Here is an 18803-nt window from a genome sequence, read left to right on the forward strand (position 1 = left end):
ACACTATTACGTGAGGCATGTCACAACACCAGACACTGACTGTTGGTCACATGCAGTTGGCACCTCTTGTAAGCTGTATATTTAGGATAAGGGACGGTGATGACAGTAATGACCATGATGATGTCGAAGATGATGGGTGAGATGGTTTGGGGATTAGGTGATGATGAAGGGGTGCTGCAGTGGGATTATCACGATGACAGGGTGGACAGATGACATGGTGTGTTGTTTTGTTTTTTGTTTTTTTTGTTTTTTTAGGAAGATTAAAGAAGGTGTAGTAAATAAGCACCTTTCAACATGCAGTGGTGTGGATTGAGTGGGGTTTTTTGCTGTTTCCTTTCGAGTGGACTATACTGAGCACTCTGCCACAGACAGCTGTACCATCACTCCCTGCAGGCAGGCAGACATGACAGCAGTGTTGCTTCATCAGCTGGAGGAAGGCTGTAATTTAAAACTAGATCCATAGCACTGTGGGAGTTTAAATAAACAGTGATGTTTGATAAACAAACTGAAGACTATCTGTTTGACCCAATAATAGCAGGAATGTTGCAAGCTAATATTTTATTAGTTCAAAGGCATTATTAATCCCATTATTCGTGTGGATATTTCATATGAAACATTGTAAAAGTAAAAGCAAAGCCTGTATTTAAAGGGGAAAAAGAGGGGGAAAAAATGATGATATAGCTTTCTAAGTAAAGGCAGAATGTGCCTGCCTGGAATCAGTTTAATCCAACACAGCAGCAGAAATGAGCAGCTAAATATCTTGGTTGTTTTGGCTCTCTGAGTTAACCCAGCCAGGAATAATATAGGAATGCTCACTCAATCTTTGAGGCCTCAGTTAGTCTCTGCCAGCGCTTTACTCATGCTGCTGTCATTCATAATCTTTTCACATGCAGACTTTTGGTACTCCAGGACGTAGTCATGCAAATAAGCAAGAGAGGTTACCTTGCTGGTAACCAAACAACCACGCCGTCTACTGAAAGGGAACAGAATATGGAAATGTTATTTGTAGCTGCAGTTTAGCCCTGTAAAGTTACATATTTAAAACCCATTAGATGTTGTCATTAGTTTAGCTGAGTGAGATAATGTCAGAAATCTAAATGAAGCCACATAGATGATGATGTGCATACTTAAGACTGATCACTTTTTTGTGTGTTGAACTGAAGTAATAAAAGGTCTTTTTGTTTGGTATTGTGCGTGTTTGCTGATCAGTCAAAGGGCTTTTACACTATAGGCCACATTCACCCATTTGCACACATTTTCATGCAGTTTTTATCTGTTTTACACAAACTCGTGCATTGATGGATGCGTCAGGGTCAGTTTGAGGTTTGCTGTTTTTTTCCCCCCCCCAAAGATGCTTTCATAGTAGCCAGGGATTTATAGAAATATGTTTGTCTTTTAATTTATCAAATTGCATTTGAGTGTACACATGTAACTCACTAAGTTTGAGGTTTGCTGTCCCCCCCCCCCCCCCCCCCCCCCCCCCAAAGATGCTTTCACAGTAGCCAGGGATTTATAGAAATATGTTTGTTTTTTAATTTATCAAATTGCATTTGAGTGTACACATGTAACTCACTATAAAACTGCAGGACTGATCCTTTCTCTCTCATCTCTTGCTTTGCAGAGTGCGGCGATGGAGGAAACCGTCATATGGGAACAGCACACAGTTACCCTTCACAGGGTAAGTGTTTACAGTTCTTTAATCCACTCTTCCCTTTCTCCTCTTTTGTCATTCTCCCTCTCTGCCTGTCTCTGACACCCAAATCCTGTAGTATGTCTTCTGTGTTTTTCACTTTTCCCTCCCTGCTGCTTTCTGTCCTCTGCATGTCCATGTCTGTTTCTCTCTGCTGAGTCGCCCAGCTGTAGCTGCAGGATGTGCGGTAGTGAAACAATAGTCAAGGAATCCAGATGGCAGGAAACAAAGCAAAGGAAGACAAAAATCAGCATCCACTTCCTCGCTACTTCATTTCACTTCCTTCCTGCTGGCGATATGCTCTTCTCTTTAACACAGCACTAGAGAGCCTTTTTGTATGTGCTTTTTGTCCTGTAATTATGCTCAATTGCACCACCTAACCTCTGCAGCTATTGTCAGATTGATGAATCACTGACTCGCCACTCTGGTGCAATTCACATCGTCAGGCTAACTGTCAAGCTATCAAAGAGATAGAAGAGTGTACTCTCTGTAGGCTTAATGTCTGAATGTACTTTGCTTTGAGACCTGAAACTCTTGTTAGTTGATACTGTTGTGTCGTGAGATTGTCTTGAGCACCTGTCTAGACTGCCCTGCTTGCTGTAATCTAATTAGTGGTGGCTTTATTGAGACCAAAGGAGTGGCCCAGTGCAATCTGTGGTTCTCAGCTTTGCAGCTCTCCTGTATTGTTGTGGCTGTAAGATTAGCTGTTTGCATCACATATCAAGATCTGTTGATGTGAAGACAGGAACAGAGCTCTATGCTACAGTTTTTACAGATAATTGTCTGAAGATCGGCTCTTAGCAGATCAGAACAATACTAACCCAGCTTTTCTCCTTTGCCAGTTTGATCAACATCGCACAACCTTACCTAAGTTGTCAGATGTTTACAGCATTACAGTTACAATGCATTTACCATTTGTCTTATTAGTCAGCTGTGGTGTATATTTGTCTTTGTATAGGCCCCAGGATTTGGGTTTGGCATTGCCATCTCGGGTGGGCGAGACAACCCTCATTTCCAGAGTGGTGAAACATCTATTGTAATATCGGATGTGCTGAAAGGAGGTCCTGCAGAGGGTCTGCTACAGTAAGTGTTGACTGTATTTCCTTTATTTCATTGCCAATAATATTTTAAGCAGCATTACACGTAAGCTGCCCTAATATACGTAATGCCGACTCATTTTTCTGCACTGTTAATTATTTTCTGTTTATGAATTTTTTCAGAGAAAATGATCGAGTAGTAATGGTCAATGCAGTCTCTATGGACAATGTAGAGCATGCCTATGCTGTTCAACAACTTCGAAAGAGTGGCAAAAATGCAAAGATAGTAAGTACAACGCTATAAATATATAGCATGAGTCGGGGCTAAGTACTTCATGGTCAGAGAGCTAGGGACTAACAGGCTTTTAACATCGTAAATGTTCTCTCTTTCAAGACTATTCGCAGAAAAAGGAAAGTACAAATCCCAGCGTCACGGCACGGGGACAGGGAGACGATGTCTGAGCACGAGGAGGAGGACAGCGATGAGGCCGATGCTTACGATCACCGCAGTGGACGCGGTGGACAAAGTGCCTATGCAGGTGCAAGCGGAGGCACGGGCACTGGCAGGCGTCACGATCGGGAGCGTAGCAGCAGCGGGAGGCGGGATCACAGTGCCTCACGGGAGAGAAGCATCTCACCACGCTCCGATCGCCGATCACAAGCCTCTTCTGCTCCACCCAGGCCCTCCAAGGTCACTCTTGTCAAGTCCCGCAAAAACGAAGGTGGGTAATGTGTCACCAATCAAAAAGAATGACTGCTTGTTTTGTGAATCCATCCAATTTACATAAAAGTCCAATTACTGAATGCGCAAGTTTCTCATTTACTGATATTCACAGTAAGGTCGATCACATTTTTAATTACCTGCTAACTTTATTTGAACCAAGTGATCGGTAACTGCCTTGTAGTGTAACTTTGTTATGCTTAATCACCCTTGAAAACAGAATATGGACTGCGGCTGGCCAGCCATATCTTTGTGAAGGACATCTCTCCGGAGAGCCTTGCAGCCAGAGATGGAAACATTCAGGAGGGAGATGTTGTACTGAAGGTGAGAGGAAAGACGAGCGTATTTGTTTTCAAAGTGGTTAAAGCACAATAACTGGGAAATCAACTGGTCAAAAAATTTAATCTCATTTAACAGTAGTAGAGTCGAGCGTTTATCAGACGCCCTTTTTACTTGAAGTTCTTACAATTGTGCCCTTGTAGTTGGCGATCTGCTGAAAGTGGCTTTCAGAATGAGGTCACAGTTCATTACTATTCAGACTCACCAGCAGAAATACAACACATTGCATTATTCCTTTAATTTTTTTCCCTATTCATTCAGACTTTGAATAGATAAATCCCCCTTCTTCCCAAACAAATGCCTGTTGAAATCCAGTTTAATGTTTCAGTTTTACTGAAGAGAAGTTGAATCATTTTCTAGTTGAAACCTGATCACAGGACAAAGTATTACATAAAATAATGTGTGTATATATAGAATAGTTTTGCTTTAATATGCGTAGTCTTGGCTTATTTTCACTCTCTGTGCTTATGACTGCACCCTCTGTGTATTATAAACACATTAAATATATTTATAGCTTCCTCTTCTTCTTCTTATAGGCTGTGCTCCTAACTTTTACTCTCATTAGTTTGTTATCACAGCACACTGTAGGCTCCACAGAAAAACTGCAAAGAGGATATTATGTATGTTTACCTCTTGTGCTGACTTGTTCCTCTTCCTCTGGCAGATTAACGGCACAGTTACAGAGAACCTATCACTGATAGATGCCAAGAAGCTGATTGAGAGGTCAAAGGGCAAGCTGAAGATGGTAGTGCAGAGAGACGAGCGGGCCACGCTGCTCAATATTCCCGACCTTGACGACAGCATCCCATCAGCCAATAACTCAGACAGAGATGGTGAGACAACAAACGCGTACTGGTGGATTGCAGCTAACATTTGATTACACAACTTGTGTGACGGTGTTTTTTCCAAGAGATGTGACTTATTTTAATGACTGCGATGTCAAGAAGACGGGTTTATTTATAGAGCGCATTTCAAAACATCTCTAAAACTACAATGAGAAACAGAGAACTGATCCTCGCAGATCATTCCACTCTTAACTAAAATAACATGTTTTTATTGTTGTTCCAAATCTCAAATGTCAATTCATTTCATTTTTTTTGTTTGTTGATAAAACGGTAATACATACTTCAACTCATCTTTCACAGACATTTCAGAGATACATTCACTGACATCCGATCATTCCAATCGATCCCATGGGAGATCCCGTTCGCCTGACAGGGTTGAAACATCCGAGCATCTCCGCCACTCACCACGGCAGATCAGCAATGGCAGGTAGGACACACACACACACACACACATGGACACACACACACCTCTGACAACTATTCTGGTTACAAGGCACACTGTCACCCACCCTCTTCGACCTCATATATCTTGCTCAAGACATAACATACATAAACCATCACAGTCCCTCTGAAACCATCAATAATTTCCAGTAATGGATTTCTCTGGGAAAGAGCTGAGGAAGGAAGTAGGGATTGATCTGCTGGCAGATTAATGCCTTGCTTTTAAAGTATACTAGACTGTTTAATATTAAACACAACCCTGATTTTGAACCTTGCTGAAATAACTCTTTTAAGTAGCCTCACCATTGAACCTTTAAAGTGGAGTATATATGAATAATAACACACACTTTTAATGATTATAGTCCAATTAATAAAAACGATTTGCACACATTATGTGTTCTTTTTATCACTTTACTGTCTGTTTGTCTTACTGTTTGTCTTCTCTTACTGCCTGTTGCATCTTTCAATATGGGTGGATAAAGATGGCTAACACATGACACTCTCAGTGGGTGTGGAACTTGGGCATTGAGTGGGATGAGGTAATTAGCTTTTCAAGACTTTAATCCAGTTAATTAAACAGGAATGGGTGGTGAAACAGGAATGGTAATGTTAAGAAGGAGATCCATTTTGCAATGAGAACATGTTACTGGTTTGTTAATGTGGTCCGCAGTCAAAGTCTAACTGTGAAGTAGGGGTGTTGAATCAGGGCCCTCCAGCGCTTGTTCCAGACTGAACTACTGTTTCATATCAAAACTCCTTTTTGTTATTCTTGCATGGCCTTTGGTTGCAGATACAGTGGGCTGAGATACAAACTAAAAATGCTACAGAGACCGTATTTGTAGCTAGATAGACTAGGGGTTCTTGTCATTGTTACATTCGATGCTAATTAACTTCATCTTTTGAGATGATCTTTGTGCCATATGAGGGCAAATAAAAAAGGGTGAATTCCTCAAATCTCAATGGGGTAAAAAAACAAAACAAAAAAACCCAGGCCAATAAAAACGTGCCTTATTGAGATGGTTGTTGAGAGGTTCGCAAGATGTTCCTGATGCTCTTGCTTGTGTAACTGTCTGGTGTATCGTGCTGTGCCAGACTGAGTGACCCTGCATCAGGATGAGTGCAGGTTCGCCTTTGCTTTGACCACACTCTTCCACATGTTGTGTTTTGAACTCTTATCCCTCTGTTATCAGAGTATATACGCACAAAATGTTGTATGTCAAAGTCAAAGACACACATTATATTTTTCATGCATCTGTTTGCGTAACGGGTGAATCTGATAAGCATGGAGATAAGGAGGAGTTTCACCTGCTTCTCATGTGGCTGTGATTTATCAAGTGAGTCTGACTGTCACCACATGGTGATGTAAGGGACTGTTTTTAGGAGCGGTGAAAGGAATTTGACATACTTCCCACAGTGCTTTGGCCCAGACGAGATGGTTTGTTGAACCTGATTGGCGTGCAGCGCAGGCATTGTTTTCTCTAGGACACAACGCTGGTCCAGGCTTTGTGTGTCCAACAGATCATCAAAAAACTGCCCTTCATTAAGCGTCCCTCTGTGAGCTCGAGTAAAGGTTGTGCACAGGCAAAGGGCTCCCAGTGTTGACTGTCAAGGAATTAAGATCAAATCCTTTAATTGATAATGGTTGAACTTGCAGATCCACATGTGTGAGTAATTATTGTTTTCTTCTTAAAATATTTTGCAGGTCTTTTTTATTGTTGTGCATGATTATTTGATTTCTAGTTTTTGGGCATACTTTGCTTTTCTGAAATGCATCCAGTCAGTGTTTCTGAGTGAATTTCTTTTTCTTTCTGCAAATATTCTGAGGCTTGTTAGTTATAGATAAAGGGATTGTTGTTCAGTCTGCCTGTGCAGCCACTTCTCTCCTGTTTCTTCACTTTTTCTGCATCTGCCTTCCTTGCTGTTATTTTGCCTGTACCCATACTATAAAATGTGTAAGTGAGGGGGTTGAACAGAGGGTTCTGTCAAATGGTGTTTGTCAGTGTGACGCCTTTTTTAGCACCATTCTGCGGCAAGGAGCAGCAGAGATTTAGGCCACTCCACTCTCTCTCTCCCTCTCTGTCCTTTGCTCTTGTTCAGTTTGTCTCTTTTCTTTTCCTCCTTCTTCTCACACTCTTCATTCATCCATTCATTAAATGCACTCCGTGTTTCTCTTTCTCAAATTACAGTTATGTTATTTATCCTCGGGGAGATTTAATTGCACTGAAGGAGTACATTTGTGATACTGAATTGTCGTGACAACTGCTGGACAAATTTGTGGGACTAGAAAAGGCCAAACTGTGGTGGAAACTATTGCAAATAAGTGCCGCATGCTGCACTTACTTTATGCATCAGTCATTTGTGTGTGTATGGATGTGCATGCCTCATTGTTGTATGCGCATTAATGACTGCAGTGTGCATTTTCTTTTATTGTTTTGTGGGGGGTTTGTACTATGAGTGCTAAACTGAAAGGGCAGGAATCAGCAGAGCTGTGTAGTCTGAGCTGCCGGTGCAGCCTGCACCTTCATGTTCTTGTACAAAAGCTTCTGAATACAGCTCAAGTACTGAGCCAGCAGTCAGTCATGTGATCAGATTGGAATTCAACCATTGTTTTTTAGCAGCAGAGGCCTTTCTACCCTCTTGGACATGACTTGCTACACTTGCACACACACACAGTTTTCCCTTATTTATTTTACCCAGGTTAAACAGGAACTGGGACTGAAACGTATCCCAACTAAAGAGTTTACACTGGGAGCTTCAGTCGGTTTTTTCTTCGTGCCTGCCTGTGTTGTCTATAAAGTGTGAATTTATATTCTTGGAATCTGGTTCGCCACCTACGTACTGCATAGACCACACAATGTGAAAAAGGAAGAAAGAAAATGCTCTACTGCAAAGAACGCACAACTTTAAATCACTAGCAGATGTGCAGGATCTTTTTGACAGAGCCACACATCCTTGTTTTAATTGCTTATTGTCTATTCATTAAATACTTTTGTCCACGTGCCCTTATGACGTAATCTACTGTTCATGCTATTTCCTTCTAGGTTCATTTAGTGTGTGTGTGTGTGTGTGTGTGTGTGTGTGTGTGTGTGTGTGTGTGTGTGTGTGTGTGTGTGTGTGTGTGTGTGTGTGTGTGTGTGTGTGTGTGTGTGTGTGTGTGTGTGTGTGTGTGTGCGTATGCGTGTGTGTGTGTGTCTTCCTGGTAATGTCAGCACAGGATGAAACTACCACCAGTCAAAACATGAAGTCATTCTTAAACACACTTGGGGAAAAAAACTCAATGTGACTGTAATTTAAGAAATTCGTTAACATGTCAAAACTGCTGCCTTTAAATTCTCCTGCTTATAGTTTTAATTGTCCATGAGTACTAAATTCACATTTCTATTATAATTACTTATTTATTTATTTTTTCATTTCAGCCATCGAAGTCGAGATGAGGATCGCATATCCAAACCGGGGTCCATGTCCACACCAGTCAAAAACTCTGATGATGTCCTGTCACAGGCCAGTGACCAAGCCAGCTCCAGAGATGACAAACAGTTACCCCCACTGCCTGGTAAAAAAGCCTGACATCTTCATCATTATCACCACCATCATTATCGTTAGCGTTAGTAGTGTTTTCTCTCATGTTTGTGTCTTTCACCACCTTATATAGTTCTCTCTGTTGGAACCTTTAACGCAGTGAAGTACAGTTTAAGTCTTAAGGCAGACAGATATTAACTGAAGCTGAAAACAGACTGCTGCCATGGCACATCATATGAAACATGTCAAGTGCCGCCCTTAGCATAAATGGGAGGGGTTGTTCTGCAGAACGTCAACACGAAGGGCACGCACAGCATTATATGTCTACTTTGTTCCTCTCTTTCCCATCACAGCAGATAGAACCAGGTTCGGGCATCTGTCTGAGATTTCTTCCTTCCTGTTAAAAGGGAGGTTTTCCCTCCTTCTGTCATCACCATGTGGTTGCTCATAGGGGGTCATCAAATTGAACACAACTACTGCTCAACGTATTAAAGTAACCGTGACAGGTTGGGCAAAAAGTAACATGTAATATATAAAACATCAGATGCTTTAATTTTTAAGGGTGGTTTCACTTTATCTCCCACTTGGCCGTCTCATTCATACAGTGTGTTTGTGTTTATGCCAGAACCAAAGCCAGTTTATGCACAGCCTGGTCAGCCTGACGTGGACCTGCCTGTCAGCCCTTCTGATGCCCCTGTGCCCAGTGCTGCACACGATGACAGCATTCTCAGGTAAATATTCTTGATGTGGTGTCTTCCAAATTGAGTGCAGTATATACTCTGTAGATAAAATATTACGAGTGTATGAGAGTCCTTTTAAAAAAAAAAAAAAAAGTATTAAAAAAAACAAAACCTGAATAAAGCTTTGTGCCACTTGTTCAAATTGTAGTTCTGATTCAGGCAGAAACTCTGCTTTGGCTCTGTTGTTATAACCTGTCATATTTGCTTGAATAACTGGCCGTGTTTTTTTTGTGTGTCTCTTAGAATGATTGCTGATCTTTTTACTTAACTCTGTGTGTCCACCTGTGTTTTCCCGCAGACCAAGTATGAAGCTGGTCAAGTTCAAGAAGGGAGAGAGTGTCGGTCTAAGGTTAGCAGGCGGAAACGATGTGGGAATTTTTGTGGCAGGAGTTTTGGAAGACAGCCCCGCAGCCAAGGAGGGGCTGGAAGAGGGAGACCAGATTCTCAGGGTAAGATGTGTTGATAAATTAGGAGAACCCTATTATTTTTTTTTTTGCTTAAGAAACCTGACATTTTGTCTATGCACTGTACCAGATTTCTGATGCAAGAATGTGTTGCTGCAGTTGACTGGTTCAAAAGGAAAAAAAGATAAAGATTAGACAGATCTCTTCATTTCATGACATGTAACTGCCCTGTACGGTCTTGGTATTATGTAGCTTGTAAGATGATTATAAAATATTCTTTTCATTCACGTTTTTGTCCTAACTGTCGCTATTTTTGTCACGTCACATGTTCGAGAGTGAAAAGAACATCTGGTGTTGTTAAAATAGGCAAGCCATAGCAGCTAACACTAACTTAGATAATATGTAGCAAAACGATGTAATCCGTGGCCACAATAGATTTGCTTTTGCACAGAGAGACCTTGGGAATACAGTACAATGTACCCATCAGCCAGTGAGTCATTCTTAGGCCCTGCTTCATATCAAAACTCCCCTTGTTTCCAATGTGAAGACACAATAGGGGTCGTTCTCGCATTCTGACCTCGGGACAGTCGACTGCCTGTTTCACTGAACACTAGAGTAACATTGTGGATGAGATGATGGAAACCCTCTTGATGTCAGAGTTGGATTTATTCTGACATGTTTATACAGCAGCAAGACATCTGCTGTGAAGCCACACAGTTTAACTTGTCAATTTAGCACAAGCTGGGGGGAATTGAGACTAACATTTAGAAACTGTTTATCTATTAAATCATTATGCTATCTTCTTCTCTTAATGAACAAACAGTGTCTTCTATTCCTCCCACTCTACACTGTAGACCTCCTTTGTGCCTGTGTTCTCCCTGCTGTACAAACAGATCTTAGAGACTTCCAGGACATTGTTTCCAATCTTTGGTGGTTTCCCCTCGGTCATGGTGTGCTAGCTGGAGATAAAGACGTCAAGCCCTTCTGTTTCTGAGAAGAATAAAGGTGTCTTTCTGTGGTTCAGTGACTCAGTCCATGTGTTTCTGGTTCCCCTGCTGCCCCTCAAGCAGAGTCAATAAACAGTAGTTATTGTTTTAAGGGCAGCAGCAGGAGAAGAGGGGGTGGCTGCTCGGTTAAAAGGGGAATGCTTTATTTTCTTCTGTTTCTTTTTATCCCCTAAGAAATCAGATGAGTTCTGGTCAACAAATAAAGTTGCTGAGGCAACTGTGTAGCCAAGTAAACTTAAATCCAGTAGCTTTCAGCAGCTCTTGTAAGCGTTTAACAGCCATTATTAAAAATAATATTAGCCTTGAGTTGGCTTGTGCTGTTTGTCCTTCAGTAAGTTAATTTCTTCTGCCTCTGCAGGTGAACAACGTGGACTTTGCTAACATCATCCGGGAAGAGGCTGTGCTTTTTCTGCTCGATCTTCCAAAAGGAGATGACGTTACTATTCTGGCTCAGAAGAAAAAGGATGGTGAGGGATGACGGCGTCGAGTAACGTTTTGTAGTGTAAACATGAAAGATTGTACGTCAAAACTAATCCTCTCTGTTATTATCTGCTTTGGCTTCAGTGTATCGAAGGATAGTGGAATCTGATGTGGGTGACTCCTTCTACATTCGAACGCATTTTGAATATGAAAAAGAGTCACCATATGGGCTGAGCTTTAACAAGGGAGAGGTTTTCCGTGTGGTAGACACACTCTATAACGGCAAATTAGGCTCCTGGCTCGCTATCCGTATCGGCAAGAACCACCAGGAAGTGGAAAGAGGCATAATCCCCAACAAGAATAGGTAAAAGATGTTTCATGGCACACATATTACTACCTGTACAGTTGGTTCTGGCATTTGATGAGTGGGCTAACAATGCAGGTAGAGGAATTAAAGCAATATAAATCTGAAGAATAAATTTTATGATCTACTGTATTTCACACATTTTTCACAATTTATGATTAAATTATCATATCAGCCCCACCAATGATGACCTGGGCCTGCTGACTTGTTCAGCTTAACTCAGATGGTTGGTCAGCTGTACAAACAGGGCTTTTAATGACGCAGACAACGGTCAGCTTAACTTCTAATGTGATGGCAAATCCATAAAGACCATCATAACTGGATAACCAGTTAGCATTCAGTGCTCTACATTATTGTTGCAGTTACAGTAGGAGTACGTTACCGTGACTTGTCTCTCCGGTCAGTGTAAAGTTTTACACTTTTACACTTTTTCTTCCCTTTCCAGAGCCGAGCAGCTATCCAGTGTGCAGTACACCCTTCCTAAAACGCCTGGGGGCGACAGAGCTGACTTCTGGAGGTTCAGAGGGCTGCGGAGTTCCAAGAGGAATTTGCGGAAAAGCAGGGAGGACCTGTCAGCCCAGCCTGTTCAGACCAAGTTCCCTGCCTACGAGAGGGTGGTGCTGAGGGAAGGTAAGAGTACAGAAGCCAAAGGCAGTTACAGCAATAAAATGGGAGGCTTTCATCCTTATTATGCTTTCTTCTATACTTTACTGTAGGACTGAGAAACTTTTAGGTTTGTGAGGTAGCGCTAACTAGGATTTGCTTTGTAAACACTGAAAAATACATGTACACAAAACAAAGGTAGGCTTTTGTGTATAAGCAAAGCTTGGATAGTTTGGCGTGTACCAGTTATGTCAGTGCACTAACGGTGTAGCTTCACTTTTCTCCTCTGGCCATGTAAGGTCTTGAATCTGTGTGGTTTTACACCAAATGTATTGAACACGTCTACAAGAACTGACTGTGATGTGATATGTGTAACACACACGTGATGTTGTTGTGATACAGCTGGGTTCCTGAGACCTGTGGTTATCTTTGGGCCGATCGCAGACGTGGCCCGAGAGAAACTGGCCAGGGAGGCGCCCGAAGTGTTTGAGCTAGCCAGTAAGTAACAAAGTACCCTCATGTCTAATATCTCATGTTTCTCTGTCCGTTTTATCGAGACCGTAATCACCCATCACACACGCCAAAGCTGAAAGCTGCTTAAATCTCAGCATGCAGTTCTCACAGGAATGATTAGTAGCGAGTAGATGTTAAAGTCACTGTTGTGTTCTTATTATGTATGTGACATCTTTAAAAATCCACACTGCTTATTTAGATAAATAAGGTCCTTATTAAGGATATATAAAAATGTTGTTTATGATAATGTTTTTAGCCCTTTTGTGTTTTAATTTAATTAATTTTACATAATTATCAGAAGTTGGGGATTAAAATAGTCGTTATTCACAGGGCGCAGTTTGGATTTCTTTACAAAACATTTGCCCAGTGAATTTGTTTTTTACTTGATGACCTCCTCCTATTACTACCTACTTCCTGTTCTTTTAATAAGCTTGTTAGTCAGGTTTGTCAAGCTGTGTTTATTTCCCCTGTCACTCTTTCAGTCTTCCATTTCCTCTGTTTATCTTTCACTCTTTGATACTCCAAGCAGAGCTAAACACTCGTCATCCACCTCCTCTCACTTGTAGAAATTTCGAGCATCTTTTAATGTGCGGTTTTCATTTTAATACTCGGTGTTGAAATTCAATTACCTGAAGTGCAGAGCCGCACATGCGCCAGTGTACCCAAACACACGTTCAGTAGACACATCCACACAACTGTTTCCAGTCGTTGATGTTCATTTGCACAACTCAGTGATGTTTGTGTAACTGTATTTTCTTTTCAGAAACACATCAGCAACAAGGAGGGGAAAGTATGTGACTTGGTGCATCAAGTTTTGTTTCTTTTATTTAATTGAGTGAATGGCAGATAATCTATAAACTAGTGTTTGGTGGCTAGTTCCCTATTCTGTAGATGTTTAAAGAGCTATTGCCTGGTTTATGCATATTAGGGAATAGCACTTTATTTAATTTTCTTTTGTCATCACATTTGGGAGTAACTCTCCTATTATTACATTTCGGCCTGTGACGCACAGTCTTGCAAAACTTGACACATGAGACTCGAGACAAAAGAAATATTATGTTGTACTGACTCGCAGCTTTGTAGTGCATGTCTCTGTTTAATTAAAACGTGGAGAATAAACTTTTTGCTGTTATAGAGTCTGCACAATTGACGTCTCTGATCCTGTGTGTCATCGTGATAGCTTCTCTTGTCCTAAGTTGCAGAAGAAATTAGCATGTGCAAATGAATGACAAAAAGCGTGCTTCCTGCACACAACAACATTTTTTTGTTCGAATTAAATTGAGTGCTATTCTCCGTCTAAATGCAGGTTTCATGTTGAATGACAACAGCAAGGCTGCATGACGAGCCGTGCAGTTTAACATGCAGTGGAGACACATTGAAAACACATTGACAACCTCATGTGCAAATACTGATAATAATCATAGTAACGATAACCATAACAGTATTGATGATCGTAAAAGGTATGAATGAAGATCAAGATTTACTTGACTAAGCATATTTGTACTTTCATCACCCACTTTTTGCCCATTAATTACACCACAGTGACTGTTTAAAGTGAGGCTCATAAACACAGAATCAAAGTGGACCTACTATGCTTGTTCCCAGCTACATATTTCTTTTTCTTGGACTCCAACAAAGTAGCTCTGCATGATTCACAGTTCCTTCTTTATTACACGGCGTGTCTTGGTGGAGCCCCTCAGTTCATCATCAGCCAGAGCTGTGTGCCTGAAATGGCCATGTCAGTGAGAGGATATCCTCTCTCACTGACATACAGAAACAAGAGTATTAAAAAAAGAACTGGAGTATTTAGAGCAGTCTAAAGTCTGAGCTTTTTTTTCAGGTACAAACACTCTTGTTGAATATGGGCAAAAAGCTTTTAAATGGAAGTGCCAATTAGGAAAACTGCTCAAGTTTTAAGGTTTATTTTTAGGCCGTTTGCTTTATTATTGGATTCAAGTAAGTGGACGATCGAAAGCAGGAAAATGTAAAATACTGTCATAATTTACTGGTGGTGCAAAGAAGGTTTTCAATACATTTGTGGTTCTTTTGACAGCTAGTGTCAGTGTCTTGTTTCTCTGCATGCGCCCATTGCAGATTTAATAACAGATTTATTTTGTGACTGAAAATGGATAGATGTCTCACTTACTGGCCTTTTTAGAATGGCAGAAAAAGAACTATTGATTTTAGCATTTACTTTTAACATCGCTGCATATGCTTGAACCTGTGCATGAATGGCTATGTTTATTTGCCCTTTAATAAAACCCTTTTGATAGTTACAGCCAATGATGGCAGAGCTTAGATGCTACTAGATGGGGCTCTATGATGTATTTGAGGCCTTGCTATCTATTAAGCCTCCTGTGGTGAGCTGACTGCCCTCTTCTGAGCCTTTCTATGCATTTCTAGGCAGGAAGCAATTGCTTGTCTTTGTTTAAATTATAAACCTCTCTTCACATCCTTGCTTAAATCCTCTAGGCTTACAATGGCACCTCAGTCTCATTAATCCCAAATGACCCTCCTGCTATTGTATGTGCTTATTTAATGTCAGTGTTCCTCACGTAACACATTTCCTGCACCATGTTTTAAACTGCTACATGCACTTGCACACACACATTTTAACGCTGGATTTCATTCCCCGAACCTCCCCAAAAATCCGTAATGACCGTTGCATGAGTTGGCTGCTGTCCTCATTTTGTGTTTTATTACGTAGCTGTTTGTATAAACGTACACTTGTCCTCTCCTGTACGAAGATCGTCATTCCCTATTTAACTGCTCTATTTATGGGAGTCGACAACTGCACGCTACAAAGATGTCTAATTGGGGCACAGCCTGTGTTTCTTGTTGTCGTTCTCTTTTGTTGATGTGATGCAGTGACTCTGTCCGTTTGTCTTCCAAAGAGAGTGAACCCAGGGATGCAGGAACAGACCAGAAGAGCTCTGGCATCATCCGCCTGCACACAATTAAGCAGATCATTGATCGAGTGAGTTGAAATGAAATATACACTTGTACTGATTTGAAATTATGGAGGATTGTGGATAGAAAATGTCTTTGTGGCCCATTTGGTGATTTTTAAAAACATTGAAAGGAAAGCCAATAACAGGTGCAGCTCACTGCTGCCACCTGGTGTTCACTCAAGGAAATTATACATTACCCAAAGTAATGTGCTAAACTCAAGATTGCCTGTATGTGAACAGTGGAAAAGATGGTTCACAAAATTCTACTTTATGGAGACTCAGTCCTTAAATGGCAAATAATCACATTTATAAAACGTGTTTTTTGTTTTTATTTTTTGTCTGTACCTGAAGGACAAGCATGCGGTGCTGGATATAACCCCGAATGCAGTGGACCGACTGAACTACGCTCAGTGGTATCCAATTGTGGTGTTTCTCAACCCGGACACCAAGCAGGGCATCAAGAACATGAGGACACGGCTCTGCCCCGAGTCTAGGAAGAGCGCAAGAAAGCTTTATGATCGAGCCCTCAAGTTAAGAAAGAACAACCACCACCTCTTCACCAGTGAGTCCAGTGGAAGGAATAAAAGGGTTCATCCACAGGGCGGGAGGGGTGGAGGGTTTAAGTGGGAGATTTCACAGGGAGCAAAGACGAATTTCACACAGTTGACAAGTGAGAGCTGCAGTGCCGGCTGCTGTCGCAACAGCACACTTGTTGTGCCTGACCCTGTTCTGTTAAAGTCCTCACAAGTGTGCCCCCAGGCCTCTTTCTCAGCGTGCAGTCTCCCTGTCAAAGGATGTGCTCTAACCATGTTTGAGGAGCATCTGTTGAAGATAAACCGAGCGGGCCGAGAGAGCATTGCCATCAGCTTCCATTCAGGCTTAAACACACATTCTTCTCATAAATCATCTTTCTTAACATTATCGTGCAACTGTGCCTCTTTTTAAAATCAGGATGTTTATCTGGTTATTGATCTGTTGTAACAGCATACATACTGGGTCACCAGTGGAGAAAATGACTGTTGTTTAGTTTCTAGTCCAGAGTCATATTGCTCCAGCGTGCAAAACTTAATTTCTAGGAATAAGTGATACAATATTTGTATATTTGTTTTTTAAAATAATTGTGTGAGTGGAGAGAGTTTCATTTTTGGCCCTCCCTCTTTCTGCCTTCAGCAACCATTAACTTAAACAGCATGAACGACGGTTGGTTTGGAGCACTGAAAGAAATAATCCAGCAGCAGCAGAACCAGCTGGTGTGGGTTTCAGAGGGCAAGGTAAGCCATGCGCACACATACAGGATATTGATGATATTTCTCTTATCTCAGTCCCCTTCTCATTGTATTCTTTATTTCACAGGCTGATGGAATTGGCGACGATGACCTGGACATCCATGACGACCGCCTTTCCTACCTGTCAGCGCCAGGCAGTGAGTATTCCATGTACAGCACCGACAGCCGCCACACCTCCGATTATGAGGACACGGACACAGAGGGAGGAGCCTACACCGACCAGGAGCTGGATGAAACGCTGAACGATGACGTGGGTCCACCCACGGAGCCTGCCATCACGCGGTCCTCCGAGCCTGTCCGTGAGGACCCGCCTGTCATCCAAGAGCCCCCTGGCTATGTCAGCTACCCGCACACAGTGCAGCCGGACCCCCTGAACCGCATCGACCCAGCCGGTTTCAAGGCACCAGCGCCGCAGCAGGTAGCGTTTCTGAGACCTGTACGTCTCCCCTGTTGTCTGGAGGACGCGGTGTGCGTTAGAAGGGTTTTCTGGAGGCGCTATTGAAGTCACTTTTTTGTATTTGCAGTTAATCTATTAACTGTTATAAAACAATATCAACGGGAAAGTGAAAACTTTTGTGGTCAGGTATTTATCATACATATATATATATACATATAATATATATGCAACTATAAAGAAATATATATCTTTATTTATTATAGTATTTATTTACCTATTTGCCTCTATGTGTGTGTTTGACTGATATTTGTGGGCGTGTTTTTTTTTTTTTGTTTTTTTTTTTGTTTTAATTTTGAAGAGGAGAAGACTTCATACCTTTACTATTACTCTTGCACTCTGTATTACCACAAGCTGTCTTATTAGTGTGACTATTACTAATGTCACTGAGTGAGGGAAAAAAAGAACCAAAAAACCCCACTTCTGTCTGTCTAAGTGTCTGTATCAGTATTCACCTATGTGCACTTCCTGCCTTTGTTCTACCTATGATTGGGACTGTGACAATATGACACCAGAAAGTATTATGTGCATGTTGGAAATGCCAGTGTTAATCCAGTGTACCTGTGAAATGTATTTATCACTACTCTATTGGTAGTTGTGATATTACAGTCTAAGCATTTGTCGTCTCATGATGTGTTAATGAACATGAAAAGGGAGAAAACGACTTACTGTATTGTAACCATAGAATTAAACTCGAGTTAGTATCACCTAACCTTGAAAACTTGTCCTGCTGCTAATTCCTAACCCTCACTTGCTATTGGTTGATCTGTAGCTACTGTTAAATACGGCGGCGAGTGATAGGCTGTTTGTATCAATGTAAACTGTAGGGGTAAACAAAGAGCAGACCACAGTGGGGGGGGGGGGGGGGGGGGGGGGGGGCTGAGAAGGTAGAAACACTTGTACTTCACCACAGTGTGTCAGCGCATGTTATTAAACATTTTTGAACCACTTCACAGAAAGCAGAGGCCGCTGCTGTCCCTAGCATCTCCCAGCAGCCTGAGCCCAAGGCTGAGACAATGCCCCCTGCTGTCGACGTTACTGTAAAAACTGTAGGGGGTCTGAGCTCTGAGTCTCCTGCACCTCCCTACAGCCAGTCAAGCCCCATCCCAGAGGCTGGCTCACTTAGAAGGCCCACACCTGAGGTAGCACCTCAGAGCATCTCGCCAGAACCTCTACAGTCTGGACTGGGCAGTTCAGAACCAAAGGTATCCATCTGATCGTCACTGGATGCTCCGTGACCCGGCCCGGCCCGGCTCGGCTCGGCTCGGTCTGACCTGGCTGAACTTCTGTGCTGCTGCTACTGCTGCCTGTCCTCCTATCTTCCTCTTGCTGCCACGCTTCCCTCTCTTTTCTTCTGCCCTGCATGTCTGTTGACCACAGTGCTGCCCAGAAGAGACAGATGTGTGTGTGTGTGTGATTGTGGTGTGGGGGTGCAAATGTGTGTGTGCAGATGCTGGTATACAACAGTG

At 42.0% G+C, this 18803-nt stretch overlaps 1 protein-coding gene across 13 annotated transcripts in view; it reads left to right on the forward strand.

Annotated features, from left to right (window-relative positions):
- tjp1a (tight junction protein 1a) overlaps positions 1-18803 on the forward strand; it is a 101588-nt gene that overhangs the window by 71670 nt on the left and 11115 nt on the right. For 6 of the 13 annotated variants that reach the window (XM_006780226.3, XM_006780225.3, XM_006780228.3 and 3 more), the window contains 20 exons: positions 1622-1678; positions 2649-2773; positions 2911-3013; positions 3122-3449; positions 3669-3772; positions 4452-4620; positions 4933-5059; positions 8490-8626; positions 9218-9323; positions 9631-9781; positions 11102-11210; positions 11308-11527; positions 11973-12157; positions 12533-12628; positions 13407-13433; positions 15538-15620; positions 15946-16156; positions 16765-16865; positions 16948-17298; positions 18291-18539. In XM_006780226.3, the coding sequence (XP_006780289.2) occupies positions 1622-1678; positions 2649-2773; positions 2911-3013; positions 3122-3449; positions 3669-3772; positions 4452-4620; positions 4933-5059; positions 8490-8626; positions 9218-9323; positions 9631-9781; positions 11102-11210; positions 11308-11527; positions 11973-12157; positions 12533-12628; positions 13407-13433; positions 15538-15620; positions 15946-16156; positions 16765-16865; positions 16948-17298; positions 18291-18539 (3039 nt within the window). The remainder of the gene's footprint in view (positions 1-1621; positions 1679-2648; positions 2774-2910; positions 3014-3121; positions 3450-3668; positions 3773-4451; positions 4621-4932; positions 5060-8489; positions 8627-9217; positions 9324-9630; positions 9782-11101; positions 11211-11307; positions 11528-11972; positions 12158-12532; positions 12629-13406; positions 13434-15537; positions 15621-15945; positions 16157-16764; positions 16866-16947; positions 17299-18290; positions 18540-18803) is intronic. The other 7 variants (XM_006780227.3, XM_006780230.3, XM_035905368.2 and 4 more) reach the window with 3 other exon arrangements.

This window comes from Neolamprologus brichardi, chromosome 1, assembly GCF_056152115.1.
Source record: "Neolamprologus brichardi isolate AB-2024 chromosome 1, ASM5615211v1, whole genome shotgun sequence".
Lineage (NCBI taxonomy): Eukaryota > Metazoa > Chordata > Actinopteri > Cichliformes > Cichlidae > Neolamprologus > Neolamprologus brichardi.